The sequence below is a fragment of the Schistocerca gregaria genome, chromosome 1 (genome assembly GCF_023897955.1).
Source record: "Schistocerca gregaria isolate iqSchGreg1 chromosome 1, iqSchGreg1.2, whole genome shotgun sequence".
Lineage (NCBI taxonomy): Eukaryota > Metazoa > Arthropoda > Insecta > Orthoptera > Acrididae > Schistocerca > Schistocerca gregaria.
This window is the reverse complement of record NC_064920.1, coordinates 322,919,758-322,936,253: the sequence shown is the minus strand read 5'-3', so window position 1 is coordinate 322,936,253 and position 16,496 is coordinate 322,919,758. Positions and strand designations below refer to the sequence as shown.

The 16,496-nt window shown below is 40.1% G+C and overlaps 1 protein-coding gene across 6 annotated transcripts in view; it reads left to right on the top strand.

Annotated features, from left to right (window-relative positions):
• Positions 1-16,496, top strand: part of LOC126343901 (juvenile hormone epoxide hydrolase 1-like) — a 64,336-nt gene that overhangs the window by 13,877 nt on the left and 33,963 nt on the right. For all 6 annotated transcript variants that reach the window (XM_050001982.1, XM_050001979.1, XM_050001983.1 and 3 more), the window contains exons 3-4: positions 12,427-12,974; positions 13,260-13,459. In XM_050001982.1, the coding sequence (XP_049857939.1) occupies positions 12,427-12,974; positions 13,260-13,459 (748 nt within the window). The remainder of the gene's footprint in view (positions 1-12,426; positions 12,975-13,259; positions 13,460-16,496) is intronic.

Here is a 16,496-nt window from a genome sequence, read left to right as displayed (position 1 = left end):
AAGCTTCACTGCTTTGTGTTTTAAGATTGGAATTCACAGTATCCAGTTTTATGGCGCAATACGATAAGTTCATTGATTTGAAAAATGCTTTTGGTGAGTATTTTATATTCTGTAGTAGCTTTTGATATGATGAAATGGATGATACGATTGTAGTAGCCTTGCACCAATGTGGCCTCACTGGAATGTTGTGATTAGGTTGAGGTATCATACTTTTGTTATTAGTGTCACTTGATACAGCTTTTCTTGCAGAATGGTCATTGTGCTTTTACTGTCTAGTTCCCTACTGATTTTATTGTATGGATGTGTGATGTAGTTTTACATTACATTTGTTCACTTTCTTTTCATAGAGATCACTCTGTCTAGATGTAATACCTGTTAACACTGCTATTTTAACTCCTGTCAAATATAGGATGGCAGCTGAAGACTTATTGTTAGCTTTTAGTGATCTTCTGTTTTGTTTTCAGTATCAACATTAGTGTTACCGTATTTTGATGATTATATATTTGCATGGGTTGACTTCAGTAATAGTGGAGCACTTTTATGGTTTTATCCAATATAATTGGGTTCAGTTAGAATTACCGTATTTCTGTATTGAAGTAGTCTTCACTTGAGGTCAAATAGATTTTTGTAAAGCAGTTTACATTCATTGGCCAGCATATGATGTTCCTTTTAGTACAGATCAGTTTTCCCTTCACATGGTAGTCTTTGTTAGTGGTGCTCCTGTCAGTAGTCCAGTGGGACTGTTTTACAGAAGAGCATGTCAATAAGAGATCGATTTTACCTATAACAGGGTGTGGTAGGGTCATGGTTTTGTTTGTGAATACCTAGGTAGCTGTCACTGTTTACACTTCAATCATTTCTTGGATGATCCATGTTTGCCGATATTAGGCTTTCAAGGAGTTTCACCATGATATGGTCGTCGGTTCATTGAGTGAGACATGTAGCTTGATATCGACTTACTGTATTCCAGTGGGGCGATCTGTCATAACTATAGTACCATTTTAGATATAATAACCTATAATGATTTTGGCATATCAGCGTCTTGTCATACGTAGTTTTTGGGACTTCATATTGTTATTTTTTGATTGTAGGTGCCACTTTTGCTTAGCAATATTTATGTACCTCATTATTTAAGTCCTTACATGTTTTACCATTATGTTTCTGACAATATACAGTTCTTATTCTTTTTTTTTTTTGTCTAAGAATCTTAGTATGAATGTAATTTTTCAACCGTGCTGTAACACACTGATTGCTTACGTAAAGCTTACTATACGTCACTTTCATATGAGCTCGTAAATCTTGTTTCCTTAATTCTTTGTATCCGCTTTATAGCAATCTACTCCCATGGTAGGCAGCATGTGTTTATTAGTGACCATGTTTTCAGTTTATTGGTATGTTATATGCTACTTTTATACTTAGAACAATGAAGCATTTAATGCTTCCTTATAATGGAACTAGTGTTACCTATTGTCAGTTACCACCTATTAGCTAATTGCTTTTTAAACACAAATTGACACATTCCCCAATTCACTTATGGAAATTCGGTATGTCTTGACTACACCTGATGGGTACGATTAGGATGCGGTTAGTGTGTCAGTGTTGTCCTTACTTCCCCCTGTGGTTTATGGAGAATGTTATGATGTCCTTTGTAGAGATGAGTTTCCCAATAGATGATGATGCTCGCTTTATGGACTTCAGCTTCAACAATATGGCGGTCTTCGCACACTCATTTACCTTTTATTTTTTTCTGTACCCACGTTTCCGATCGTGACACAACTTGCTATGTCTTACTATTTAGATGGTATGGCAGCTATAGATCGGTTAGATTAGGTAGTGCCCTATACTCCCAGTGAAATTGTATGAAGTTATCAGCTGTGAACTTAAGAGGATTTGCCTTGCTTAATGATTTGCTTTGCTTAAGTAGGATTTGACTTTCTTGTTGATTTGTTTCACTGTGGTAATGCCAAACTGTTAATTGATATAGAGGAAACCAAATCATACCTTTTATTCGGATTTCCTGTATAACCTAGGTCACAAGATAATTCTGAATATTCTTAGTGTTCGCTATGCATGCTATTTTCTCTTAATATGTCATTTGCCATTGGGTTTTGTATCAAGTTATTTTTGATGCTGTGACAACTACTTGTCTTACCATCTGTGATATTGCCTAGGCTGTAAATATTCATACTATTGTATTTTGTGGCTTACTGTGTGTCATTTTACTTTAAATGAAGATTGATACTCGTATATACTAGGAGAGTCCTCATCTAAAAGAATTCATACGGTTTTATTATTTAAAAGGAAAAAAGCATTGTTTCTACAGGGGTCTTAATTGTACACTGTCTATTGCTGATCTTTTTAATGAATTTACATGTTCCCTAGTAAATATGTGATATTAAATAGTTTTATGACGAACAAATACGTACACGTTTTAGTTTATTGTGCTGGATATACACAGAGATTTGGTTTAATGCTACTAATAAATATGTGCACATGTTTGTCTATTGTGCTGGATGTACACTTAAATTTGATTTAATTCCAATACTTTCATCATGTTTAAGCTTAAGCAATATTATGATTACCTGTCACATCCTGTAAACTTGATTTGGTACACCCTTGTATTACTACATGTATATTCTTTTACTATGCAGAGGCCTGAAGATGACAAAATGAATTGCCAAAATTTGTTGCTTTCAGAATAAAATAAAATATCTTTAAAGTGTACGGCTGTTGGTAAAGTTTATTGAATTGAACAATACGTATCAGCCAATGTCCGCTGGCCATAATGGACCAACAGAGATTAGTATGGGGTAGGTTTCCATCAGAGCTTGGGCATTAAGCATAGACTTAAAATCTCCACACAGCCAGATGGAGCCCTTTGCCTTCTGGACAATGACCAGTGGTGTGGTCCAAGCACTAGTTTTGACCAGTTCTAAGACCCCCCAACGTCATGAAGGTGATAGTTAGAGCTTAATGGTCATCTGTAAGGAGACTGGAAGAGGACATGCTCAACAGAAACGGGGCACTGCATATGGATGCCTCAAAATTGGTGGCACACCTGAAGCCAGGCTCAAACACCCCGAGACGCGAAAGAGCCACAAAGGTCATCATGTTACTTGAAGGGGACTGTGTCCGAGACAACCCAAACTTTGTCCATGATGGAGAACCCAAACAGCAAGAAAGCATCCATGACAAAAATGTTGCCAGTGGAATGACTGTTGCCAACATACAGTGTTAGTGGCCATGTAACCATCTTACATGTTACTGTAGTGGAGAATTGACCTCTGTCACCATATGCAATCACCTTATGAGAGGCGGGGCAATGTTGGCTAACTCAGACAAGCATATGTCGGGAGATGGACCAGGGAGACCATTGCTCCCATGTCAACTTGGAAACAGACGTCCTAACGAGCAGTCGTGAAATTAATAAACAGCTTGGAGGTGCAAGAATTCCCCTGGGGAACAGTGGCCTGAAGTTCATGCACCGTCCTGTGACACAAGTTAGGAGTGGGGTTGGATTGACCAGATGCCTGACGGCAGACAGTTCAGAGTTGCCCATCCTCTTCTCAATGAATGCAGTGCACCCAGCAATCAGTGCAGTCTGCACACTGGTACATCACAAAACAGTTAGGACAAGAAGGCAGACCCCACTCTTAGCACCAACACAGCTGGACAGGCTTCTCAGAGGTCATTGATATGTACAAAAGTGATGAATCTCGATGCTGTCACCGGGAAGAAGGCTTGAGAGAACTCCCATCTCCATGGTGGTGGTCGAACCATTACAACCTGAGGGCGGGCCATAGAACATTTGTTTGATGCCTCCGCAATCTTAAGAATGCATAATTTTTATAGAATGTTTGTTTGATGCCTGTGCGATCTTAAGAATGCATAATTTTCATTGTTGTCAAAGGAAGGGTTGTCTAGTGTGAGAGCCATGTGCAAACTTCTGGATTGGGAACCAATTGGACCACTGCAGCATGAATCAGGGAATCGGTATATGAGGTTTTGCAAGATGTGTTGGCTCAGGTGAAATCACGACAACAACTCAGACACTGCAAATCTGTCACCCATTAGCGATAGGACTTTCATGGTTGCTTGTGGTGCTGATGGAATTCAGAGTGCAATGTGACCATGATTAATCATTGTGAATAATAGTTTGACAGCAACAAACACATTTCCTTAAAAGTGATGCAGCCGGGTTCGAGAGGGGAGCCAACTTTTTAAGTAAGAAAAATGCCTACAGGGAAACCCATGAAAAGAAGAGTGAATGTTAGAGGGCATCATCAGAAACCTGAAATGTGGTGAAGTGCTGTTTCAGCCACTGCAAATATATGTCCCAATCCTCCTTGGTATTGTTAAACGACGGAAATGTGGATGGTTAGGACTCCATTTGAGAGGTGACCTCAGTCGGGATGGGTTGTGAACCTTGTACCTGTAATCATTCTGACATAAGCTGAGTTTCCTGATGCAAAAAGTCCATTGGCTGCTGGAACTGCTGTTGCAATTGCTGCTGCGGGAGCAGCTTTTGCTGTTGCTGTTCCACGAGCTGTACAAGTTTTGCATCCCTAATGCACTGTTAACCTTTTACCTCATCGCTAGTCCTAGTAACTGCAATCGAATGAGACCGGAGCACACCGGCCGACAGTATCAATGGGGAATCGTGGTACAATGCAAACACACATAACAGGGACGACTGACAACACAGGGGACAACGGAAAATAACAAAATCAGAGAGCAAAACCAAATCAGTTACTAAGATGTAGCAATTATCAGGGACCAAAGCAAATTATAAATAACTAAATCATTACAAGTGCTATCATAACGTGACTGCAGTGTGAGCCCTGGTGATGCCGGCTTTGTAGGACCACCGTGAGCGCAGGTAGGCTGGCATTGCAGGTGTGGCCTATGCTTATTGTTGTGGTGATGACAGCAGCACTTCCAGATCATAGGGGTGCTGCCTAGTAGCTTTCAAAATTGTCGGACCAAAATATCAGAGCATGTACTGCATCCAGGAGCAGTGGCCCCTACATCCAATCAACATTTCATTGCTCGCCACATATTCAGTAGGATTATAGGATCATTTTAGACTGATTGTAAAGGAATGTGAAAGCTTTCTGACAACAGCTAACTTGTCAAGTTTTTTCCTTTTGTTTTCAGTGGAAATGCCATCAAATCTCTCCAAGCCAGACAAATAGAAATCTTACAACTTATTGTAGCCTCCCCCCCTCCAAAAAAAAAAAAAAAGAAAAAAAAAAAGAAAAAAAAAAAAAGATATCCAAACCTCCAACGTCTGACTCCCAGAGTTCTTGTACATTTACTTGTTGACTTTCCTTTGTATCTTCCAAAAATAAAATGTCCAATGGTGCCATAATTTTGCATCTGTCCATAACTTTACAATCTCCTGTGCGTGTGTGGATGCGTGGATGTGTGTGTGTGTGTGTGTGTGTGTGTGTGTGTGTGTGTGTGTGTGTGTGTGTGTATGCGGAAGAAGCTGAGTAGCACCGTCACTTTGGTGTATTTTAATTTCTATATTCAGTTCGAGGACATTCTAGAAGTATCCACAAATATCAAGAATCATTGTACTGGAATGTTCCATAACTATACAAGTATATCTACCATATGTGTTCTGGCCGGAGGCAGTTCGCTCCACGCCGTTGTATGTTCAAGTGCTGAATAAACCTTCGTTAAGTGAAGTTATGGTTTGTCGTTCATCTCTAATTACACCTTCTTCTATGTGACATTATTCTGGTGGAGGTGCCGGATATTGAAACTTGTGATGTCTCACATTATTGAGACACAGTGGCTCCCATCAGGCCCCGACAGCCACCGTTTACGTGGGCAGAAACTGAAGTTAGAGCTACATTCAGCAGATTGCAATCTATCGGAGACAGAAGAAGAAGAAGATTACGACGTTACATTGACAGTACCTGTGTGCCACCACATGAGACATCCTTCCGCGTTCTCTGCTGATGATGGCCAAGATCCAAACAAGTAGCTGAAGGTATATGAGCTTATAGCCAAATTTAACAAATGGGATGACATCGTGTGTTTGGCTTAAGTATTTTTCTACTGGGAGGGCACTGCCAAGCAATGGTATGAGAACGAGGAGAAGTTCACAAGCTGGGAAGTATTCCAGATGCAACTGCGCAAGTATTTCAGTGACACTAGACGACAGAAAAGCAAGGCTGAAGATAAATTGAAGTGCAGGGCACAGTGTCCAGGAGAAACTACAGCATCCTACATTCAAGACGTCTTGTAGCTATGTAAAATAGTGGATCCTGGAATGAAGGAGGTAGGTAAGGTTGCACATCTCATGAAGGATGTTGCTGAGGACATGTATCAAACATGATACATGTCCTGAAGGAGATTTCAACAGCAGACGACTTCATAAAAAGATGCCAGTATATCGAGACAAAGCATCAAAAAAGAATTGCACGCAAGAAGTCTGAATGGCTTTCAAATGTTGTATCGATGTCCGTGATAGAGGAAGGAACGAATTTCACAAGTGTTCTCCGTCAGATAATGAAAGAGGAAGTTCAGAAGGCACTTGGATTGCACAGCAAGCAAAAAACAGAGGTGCTTCAAGAGGTCATAAGGGAGGAAGTGGAAAAGGCATTGAACCCAATCTCTCGTCATTCATTTCCCTTTAAAACGGTGAAAAAGTCAAGACCCAGGCAAAGTGACGTTCCTACAATGCCGCATGAGGCACCTGTTTGGACACCAAGAGGAACCAGGATAACCAACCAGTATGTTTCCACTGTGGATGACTGGGTCATGTGGTGCACTATTGTCAAGAAAGATGGCGGATATTTTATGACGCCCGCACCAGAAGACAGCAGACGGATCTTAGCAAACGCCAACTCCGGGACACCGAAGAAGATGATGATGATGATGATGGTGCAGGATGGCATAGGTCACAATTGCCACAAGCTAGCCGCTGGAGAGGACACTCTCCAACATGCCAATTTAGGTCTCCATCACCGTTTTGAAGCTCCATCCAATCACCTAGCCGCCATAACTTGTAAAACTAAAGGGTGTGATCTTGGAGGTGAGGCTGCTGAAGAGAAAAGTCCTCCGCTGTCAATCACTACAAAAATGATAGGAAACTACATAGATATCCTCATGGATGGCTGACCAGCCCAAGCTGTTGTGGATTCTGGAGCATCATATTCAGTCATTTCGGAGAAGTACCATCGCCAGTTGCAGAAAATCCTATTTGTCGACAACAAAACATCTCTGCTGAAGGTGGCTAACGGGAAATATGTAAAACCTACAGGAAGATGTGTCATTTGTGTGGGTATAATTGGCCCCACACATCCCTTGGAATTCATCGTCTTAAGAGTATACTCATGATGTCATTCTCGGATGAGACTTTTTGAAAGCTTCTCAGGCAATTATAGATTGTCGTCGCTTGAAGATTTTGCTAGACGAGATGAGATACTGTGGACAGGAAGATGCGCATCTGAGTGTGTGTGCTGGATGAAGTGATCATTCCTGCAATCAACACTAAAAAGGTAACTGCCATGTGTCATGCCATGCTCAACCCATGGATTGTGTAGTGGAATGTAAAAGAAGCATACCACTGAAGAATAACTTGGTCATCCCAGCCTCAGTCATCTCATTTAAGAATGGATTTGACGAACTGTGGATAGTTAATTGTCACCGAGAACTGAAGATCCTTCCAAGATGCATGTGCGTAGCAAATGCTGAGCCGTTAATTGCCGAACAGCTGAGCATCATAGAAACCTCCCATGCTGAGTCTGTGGATGAAATTGGAGCTACCACTATGAGACAAGATCTTCTAGCTTGACTATCACCAGATCTCACTAAGGAACAACAGAAGACGCTACTTTGCATTCTTCAAGAGTTCTCTGAATGCTTCAATCAGCAGGTGAAGAGCAAATTAGACAAAGAGACAGTGAAACACTGGAGACCATAAACCAATAAGCCAGAGAGCATACCGTGTGTCAGCAACGGAACGTCGAATAATACACAACGAGGTACAGAAAATGATGAAGAATGACATCATTCAGCCTTCACAGAGCCCATGGTAATCACCAATGCTCCTCGTCAGGAAGAAGGCTGGCAGTTGGCACTTTTGTCTTGATTACATGAAGCTTAATAAGATAACTAAAAAGGATGTTTACCCCCTTCAACAAATTGATGATAACACTAGATTGTCTGAAGGCGGCTAAGTTTTTCTGAACCATGGACATGTACTCACGATACTGGCAAACCGAAGTAGATGAGGCTGATCGTGAGAAAACTACATTCATCACCCATGAGGGCCTGTATGAGTTTAAGGTAATGCCATTTGGTTTGTGTAATGCATCAACAACTTTTGAATAGATGATGGATAATCTTCTAAGGCACCTGAAGTGGACGATGTGTCTTTGTTATTTAGATGATGATACAGTGTTCTCGGAGACATTTGATGAACATGTAAAAAAGACTGAGGGCCGTTCTTAAGTGTCTCCAAGAAGGCAGAATGAAACTTAATCCAAGAAAGTTTCTCTTTGGAGCAAAAGAAATCAAAATACTTGGACACCTTGTGTCGAATGAAGGTGTGCATCCAGACCCAGAAAAGGTTACATTAGAGATTTGAGAAGCTTCCTCAGATTATATTCTTATTACCATTGTTTTATCAAAGACTTTTGTATCAAAGCCAGGCCACTCCAAGAGTTGTTAAAAGCCGATGCTAAATTTATCTGGGGTGGTGCTCAACAAGATTCTTTCAATGTGGTGTGAAAAGATCTGACAACTGATCTTGTACTTGGTCTGTATGATGAGAGAGCACCTACAGAACTACACATAAATGCCAGCAGGTATGGGATTGGTGCTGTTCTGGTGCAAATTTCAGATGGAAAAGAGGAGGTTATAGCCTTATCTTCTAGGACCCTTACAAAAGCCGAGAGAAACTACTCAACTACAGAAAGAGAATGTCTTGCTGTGATCTGAGCCATGTGCTGATTTTTCTAGTATCTATGGAAGGCCATTCACAGTTGTTACAGACCAATTCACTTTGTTGGTTGACAGGTCTTAAGGATCCAACAGGATGGCTCACCAGGTGGGCACTACGTCTTCAAGAGTATGACATTACCATAGTGTACAAAAGTGGAAGAAAACACAAAGATACCGACTGTCTCTCAAGAAACCCTGTGCAAGACCATCAAGACTTTGATGAAGATAGTGACTGTCTCGCTGCACTCAAAGATCTCTCTGCTGAGAAGGAGGAGGACACCAAGATATCTCAAATTACGCTTGCCTTAAATCGATCAGAGGATGTGAAAGGGCAATTTAAGGTAGTCAATGGATTATTTCACAAGAAAGACTTTGATCCGTTTGGAAAGAGGTGACTACCAGTGATTCCTAAACACATGCGCTTAGATGTTCTACAGAAATTCCATGACACACCAGGATTTATTAAGATATACGATATGATCTGCAAGAGATTTTCTGGTTTATTTAGGAGTGTCCGTCACTGTGTGTCGCAATGTTGAGAGTGCCAAAGGAGAAATGCAGTTCCTCAGAAACAACCTGGCCAACTCATACCAATTCCACCAACTGAAACATTTCCAGCATGTTGGGATTGACCTCCTCAGATGATTTCCAACGTCTGGTAGTGGAAATAGATGGATTATTGTTTGCACTGATTATCTAACACACCATGCCATTACAAAAGCCATGAAAACAGCCGAAGCACTTGAGGTAACCAAATTCTTCACGGAAGACACCATATTAAAACACAGTGCACCAAGGTCATTAGTTACAGATTGAGGGAAAGTTTATCAATCAAATCTTGTGACAGAGATAAACCGTTGCAACATTACTCATCACATGACGACTGCCTACCATCCGCTATCTAACAGGCTTACTGAACGCCTTAATAAGACCTTGGCCGACTTGCTATCAATGTTCGGCAGTGTTGAGCAGAGCAACTGGGATGAGGTGCTACCTTTCGTGATGTTTGCCTAAAACATAGGTGTGAAGTGGCTATGATGATGGACACTGTGTTTCCATTACATCCTGATGATGTGGACGACGACTACATCGGCCAAATGTTAACCAGAGCTGAGGAAGCTCGGCAGTTAGCACAAATCTGCACGCTGCAGGCTCAAGAAAACTAGACTGTTGCATGGAGGGTCTCGGGTTCAAAACTCACCTGAACTGTAAAATTTTAATTTCTATATTCGGCTCGAGGAAATTCTAGAAGTATCCACAAATGTCAAGAATCATTGTGCTGGAATGTTCTGTAACTGTATGTGTTCTGGCCATAGGTAGTTCACTCTGCATTCTTGTATGTGCAAGTGCTAAATAAACACTTCATTAAGTGAAGTTAGTGTTCGTCATTCATCTAATTACACCTTCTTCTATGTGACAGTCTATTAGTATGGAATACTAGCATACTTATATCAGTTTCATAAAGCTTGAAAAATGCATCAATTTCATTAGAAATGTTGTTCGAATAGCTTGTGAGCTTGCGAAACTTAATAATTTTTTTGCTTAGTTTTTTGTCTTAGAGGCAGTTTTTTTACTCATTTTCATAGTTTGCCTTTTTGTGAGAAAAACCCAATTTCTGAACTTCTTTCTCATTCCCACTTTGTCTTCCTGTTCAGAGTTAGTTTCATGGTCTTGATCGCTAAAATGAACTTCTTTGTCACTCAGCTCACCTTCCCTTTCAGCTATCTCAACAAGATTTATTCCACGTCTCTCAACTTCAATGAGTTCTTGAAGGTATGCGAGTATCTTGTGAAGCTTTATAAAATCTTTGGACCTAGGAACAGATAGACAAAAAAACTGATTGTTGCCTAGCAACTCTTACATCAAGAAAAACATACAAAACATTACTTTTATATTTTCCAATCCTTGTAATAAATACTGTTATGAGTACTTTTAGAGTTCATTCACTTTCTTAGATAAATTAAAGTGGCACACATGTTAAAACTGACAAGAAAGTATGACACAAGCGGATGCATGGGATACGGAGTACTCCATTACCCTTATCCTTGTGAAACAATACGATGCTGAGGGCCCTGAGTTGAGGATGGGGAGGGGGGGGGTTCAAGTAACAAATACCTGGACCTACCACAGTGCAGGGCTTTGCATTACGCTACAGCACTACAAAATTCCTCAATTGGGTACTCAGTACCCCAGTGCACCCACTCGAAGGTTAAACTGCTTGAGATTTACTGCTGATATTTCTCTCTTAGCCAACAATGTTCAAGAAACCAGACAATAAGTTGAAATCGCCACAGAAAATTGGCCTTGGAATATCATTCCTCCTGTGGGCTTCTGTAGCTGCTCCTATGAGCTTCTGTTGCTGTTAATAAGAATGCAGACATTGTTCATAGTTTGATTGGCTGAGAGAGAGATAAATTTATAGAGCAGAAACATTTGTGAAAAATTGAAATTGTATTTCAGACTAGAATTTGGACTCACACCACTGGTCTCCATTGCTCTCGAGATGTCCACCCTGGCGTTTAAGTGACCTGCGCTTCCTTTCTACCCTTCTCCTACCTATCCTTCATTCCTCTCCTAAAAAGGAAATAATAGTTCTGAAAGCTAGGATAGTTTCTGGTATTTTTATGGATGTCTGCTGCCAGTTCTAAAAAAATGGTTTCCTGAAGGTAAATAAGGCCAAACATTCTCTCTTGTAATTGTTAAATTTTTACGAATATTTGTTTGTTAACTGAGACTGACTGTTAATTGCAAGTTGTAGAATGTAGAAAAATGTTGTGTTTTGGTGTTAGTATGCTTAGTCCCTTAAAAAGTTTTCTACATGAAATCTAGGTGTATACCATATGTTATTCTCATTGAATGTTTTTTGCACACTTTGATAATTTGTAGAATTTGGCCTAATAGTGAGTAAATGAGTGAAAAGACACAAGATAGCTTTTGGACTCTCATTTTGCCTAAATCAGCAGTCCTATGCAGAGGAAAATTTTCATGAATTTGAATGCTTATGATGGTCAGTTTTTTCTATCAAAGCATGTTGTAATTTAGAATATTCTGTTTCATTTATTGGTCCATGCAGGATAGCTGTGCAGTCTAGGGTGCCTTGTCATGGTCTCTCCCCCCCCCCCCCCCCCCTCCTCCCCTCATTGGAGGTTCGAGTCCTCCCTCGGGTATGGGTGTATGTGTTGTTCTTAGAATAAGTTAGTTCAAGTTACATTAATTGCTATATAAACCTTTGGGCCGAGACCTCAGCAGTTTGGTCCCATATAACCTTACCACAAATTTCAAAATTTTCTTTTATTGGTGACTGAAGTTCTGCTTCTGCCATTACATTGGAAACTGAGTGACATCATGGTGTGTGTTAAAATTATTGGTATTTCTGTTGTGTGTACATGTGGTATAAGATAGGTCATAAAACATCAAATTTACATCATAGTGATTCAGTATTAACTCTTTAACTATTTGTCACAGGTTTTGGATGATTTACAAGACAGACTTGAATTATTAACAACTCTTACTCCACCACTTGAGGGCATAGGATTCCAGTATGGGTTCAACACAAAATATTTACAGGAAGAAGTAGTAGAATACTGGAAGACAAAATATAATTGGAGAGAACAAGAAAGGTTTTTGAACAAATTTCCACAATTCAAGACTTGTGTGGATGGCTTAGATATTCATTTCATTCATGTTAAGCCAATCAGTGTTCCTGAAGGAACTGAAGTGTTGCCATTGCTGCTACTGCATGGTTGGCCGGGATCTGTGAGAGAATTTTATGAGATTATACCTCACCTAGTGAAGCCACAAGCAGGTTACAACTTTGTTTTCGAAGTTATAGTGCCCTCATTGCCTGGGTATGGTTTCTCTGATGGTGCTGCAAAGCCAGGCCTTGGAGCTGCTCAAATTGCAGTAATTATGAAGAACCTTATGGAAAGAATTGGGATGCAAAAATTTATTGTACAAGGTGGAGACTGGGGAGCTGTGATAGCATCTAATATGGCCACCCTTTTTCCAGAGAAGTATGCTTTTATTTTATTCGGATGCACTCGAATAACTTTAATCTCCATTTTAACAATACAAGACTTGTTATAAGCTTGAAGTTACTTAGAATGTATTTACATAAAATGTAGTGTTTCTGCCTAACTTATTTTTGCCACAACACAGTTTGTGTTTAATAGTACAAATTTTTGGCATATATGTGAGACATTTTATCAATTCATCACAGCAGAGCAACTGTGACGTCTGTTATTTCTAAATTTTTGTAAGATGTCTGATTAATATTAACAGTCTTGGGTCAATTTCAGTGTAAAGGGGCTTCATTCAAATGCCTGTTTTGTACAGAGCTTGAAAAGCACAATAAAGCTGTTTTTGGGGAGTCTTTGGCCAACATTTGTGGTTGAAAAGGATTATGTTGACAAAGTTTATCCTCTGTGGGAACATTTTCAGTTTTTGCTTGAGGAATCTGGTTACTTGCATCTCCAAGCCACAAAACCAGACACAATTGGTATGCTATCATTTTTTTATCTGTATTGCTGTAAACATAGTTTCTTTCTTTGAAATTAGCTGTAAGACTTATACTTAAACATAAACACAAAAGGCAAAGTCAGGAGTGCTTTAAGAGATATTCAGTCAGCCAATACCTATAGCTCACACTCACTCTATACCAAGGAGCAATAATGATCAGTTTGTTTCAAACGCTGTTACACTACTCACTAGCCAAGATTACTTAAACAGTGAAAAAGTATGCTTTGGTCATATACTAGAGAGAAATATAATCCATATTTTATAGTCAAAACTGGTAGTAAACAGCATAACATGATGAACTGAGTGGGGGGGGGGGCAAGGGGGGGGGGGGGGGGGTAGCAATGCAATTTGTTGTAGTTTCATAGTGAATGACAAAGTAGTTTTGAAATTTTAAGACAAGTACACTCATTACAAGTCACTGGCCAATAAGTGTTATGGTTGCTTCAGACTAATACTGAATTGCTGCATCTGTCTGTCTGATGGGGCAGGATCTGACTTCAGTTTGCTAAAGTTTGTCCTCCCCACCCAGCCACTCCAAGGGCAGGGGGGGGGGGGGGCAGGGTGACAGGGTGACTGGGTGACAGGGTGACAACTCCCCTCCCCATCCCCCTCACAGAGTACAACCTCATTAATAGTCATTACTCAATGTGAACATGTTACTTTCTATCACTAATTAATATTTGCTGTTTAATATGAATTATTTATTGTAATTAAGCACACCAGACAAAAATTCACCCCAAGGAGACATCACTTTAATACCACATAAAACTGCCTGTAGCCTTGATAATGGCCGAAGTTCAGTAACGGAGATGATTCACAAGCTTCTTCGGTTATTTATGGAATACTCTGTCAGTTCTTGGGAGGAACATGTAAATACTAAAAACTCGAATACATAATATTAATGTTCCACAATAATTCTTGTTTAATATTAGTTATGAACTGGCTTTTGGCTTTCTAGGCCGTTGGCAGGTAACTTAATACTAAACAGATAGTCCACACAACTTCAGCAAGAGTTCATAGCGGTGCAAAGATTAATTTTCAATGATACGTTACATTTTACAACTATAGCGATACAAAAACAGGTATGCTATATCCAGCAGAAGCCACCCATTAGAGTGCTCAGAAATTCCCATTACAAACTTTTAGGACTTGTAAAGGGGAGTGCGTACATAATATTTTGAATAGGAACCCATGTCCAGAAACATACCATTTCCATTATACAACAGTTTCAGTTCAGATGTTTAACTCATCCACTTCTTCTTGAGTGATTTAATTAGCTGTGAGACAGTACAGTTATTTAGATAACAATTTGAAAGAAAACATAAGTAAACATCCATTTATCACTTATGCACATTTGTTTACGTTAACTCTTAATCTTTATGTGTTTACATTATTCCAAAACAAAAAAGCAGCCAGCATGCTGTGTGTACAGGAGAGTACTGATGCATTACAACAGTGGCTCAATGTGATGACCACCAACATTGTTACAGACATTGTACCTATGAAGCAGGTTCTGATATGCATTTTCCATGCCAACTGTCTCTCTTCAGTTCCTGGAGGAGGAGCCACAATTCATGCAAGCAGATCTTTGTCTGTCTATGTAGGAGTCTCGTAAATTAAACTTTGCATACAACCCCACAAGCAGTAACCCCTAAGAGTTATATTTGTCAATCACAGTGGCCATGCTGTTGGACCCCTTGGCCTAATCCTCTTTCACCATATAATCTGTTAGAGATGTCTCCTAACCACTTGTGAGAAGTGAGGTGGTGTACCATCATTCTGAAACCACAATTTCTTGACAGAAATTGAGTAGCACAGCTTCCAAGAATGGGTCCAATACAGTTTGTAGGAAGATCAGGTATGCAGGACTAGATAGCTTGAGTGGAAGGAGGTATGGCCCAATCACGTCACTGACATCCAGAACACTTGCCCACATGTTTTTCCAGAATACTCGTACTTGCCCACATGTTAATACCAAACCTGTGCTTAATCCCTAAACCTGCATGGCAATAGGGTTTCTGTTTGCCCAGACATGGCAGTTCTGTGAATTCAGAGCACAGTCCCTAGTGAACTTACATAACAGAACTTGACATGGAAACAATAGCCATGTTCAGTAGGCAATGACTGTGGAAAATTGGCTGGACCCATTGCAGTACCCTTTGTAAGTGGTATGGATGTAATTATTGCTCACACACACTTTGCAGATTATAGTGTGACTAATTTCCAGTGTGTGTGTGCAACTGTTAGAGTACTCATTGACAGGTTCTCTTCAATGCAATGCAGTACATCTTGTTCAGATTCAGGCATACAGCTTTACCATGGAGCACCACAGTCCTGCCTCCTCATCGTGAAAGTATCTATTTGTGGAGCCACTGCAGAACTTGAGCTAAAAGTTTGTACGATGGTATCCTGTATTGCAGAAAATGTTTTTGATACAGCCAACTAGCAGCTCTTCCATTACCTCGAGCTTCACCATACACGGGAAGCATGTCTGTGTATTCCGAAAAAGTGTACTGAAACATGTTTACTGTATCAGAGATGCACAGGCATTGTATGGGTCTCACAGCAAGGCATATGTTAAGTGACATGAGGTGACAGTCTGACGCAGTACACATCATCCTGTCTACCCTATTGTACACCAGGACAAGCAACTGTGAGATTTTTCTCTTTCCCTCAGGAGACATGGATGAATTACACATCTGAATTGAAATCATTTAGAATGGAAAGGCATGTTTCTAGACATGGTTCCTATTCGAAATATTATACACTCATGTCTCTCTAAAAGTCCTAGGAGAATTAAAGGGAATTTCTGAACACCCCGTATACTACAGAGCTCCATAATTGTGGGGATGTTGATTGCTGTGTTTCATCCACAGTTTTAAATAGTTGTGCTATTTCTTATAGGATTAAGATCAGTTTATTTAGTGGGCCAATCAAGGTGTGATAGGGTGTAGACATGTTTGTTGTCATCATGGAAGATGGGAGTGTTCTTGGCATACACATCAGGAAATTTATTT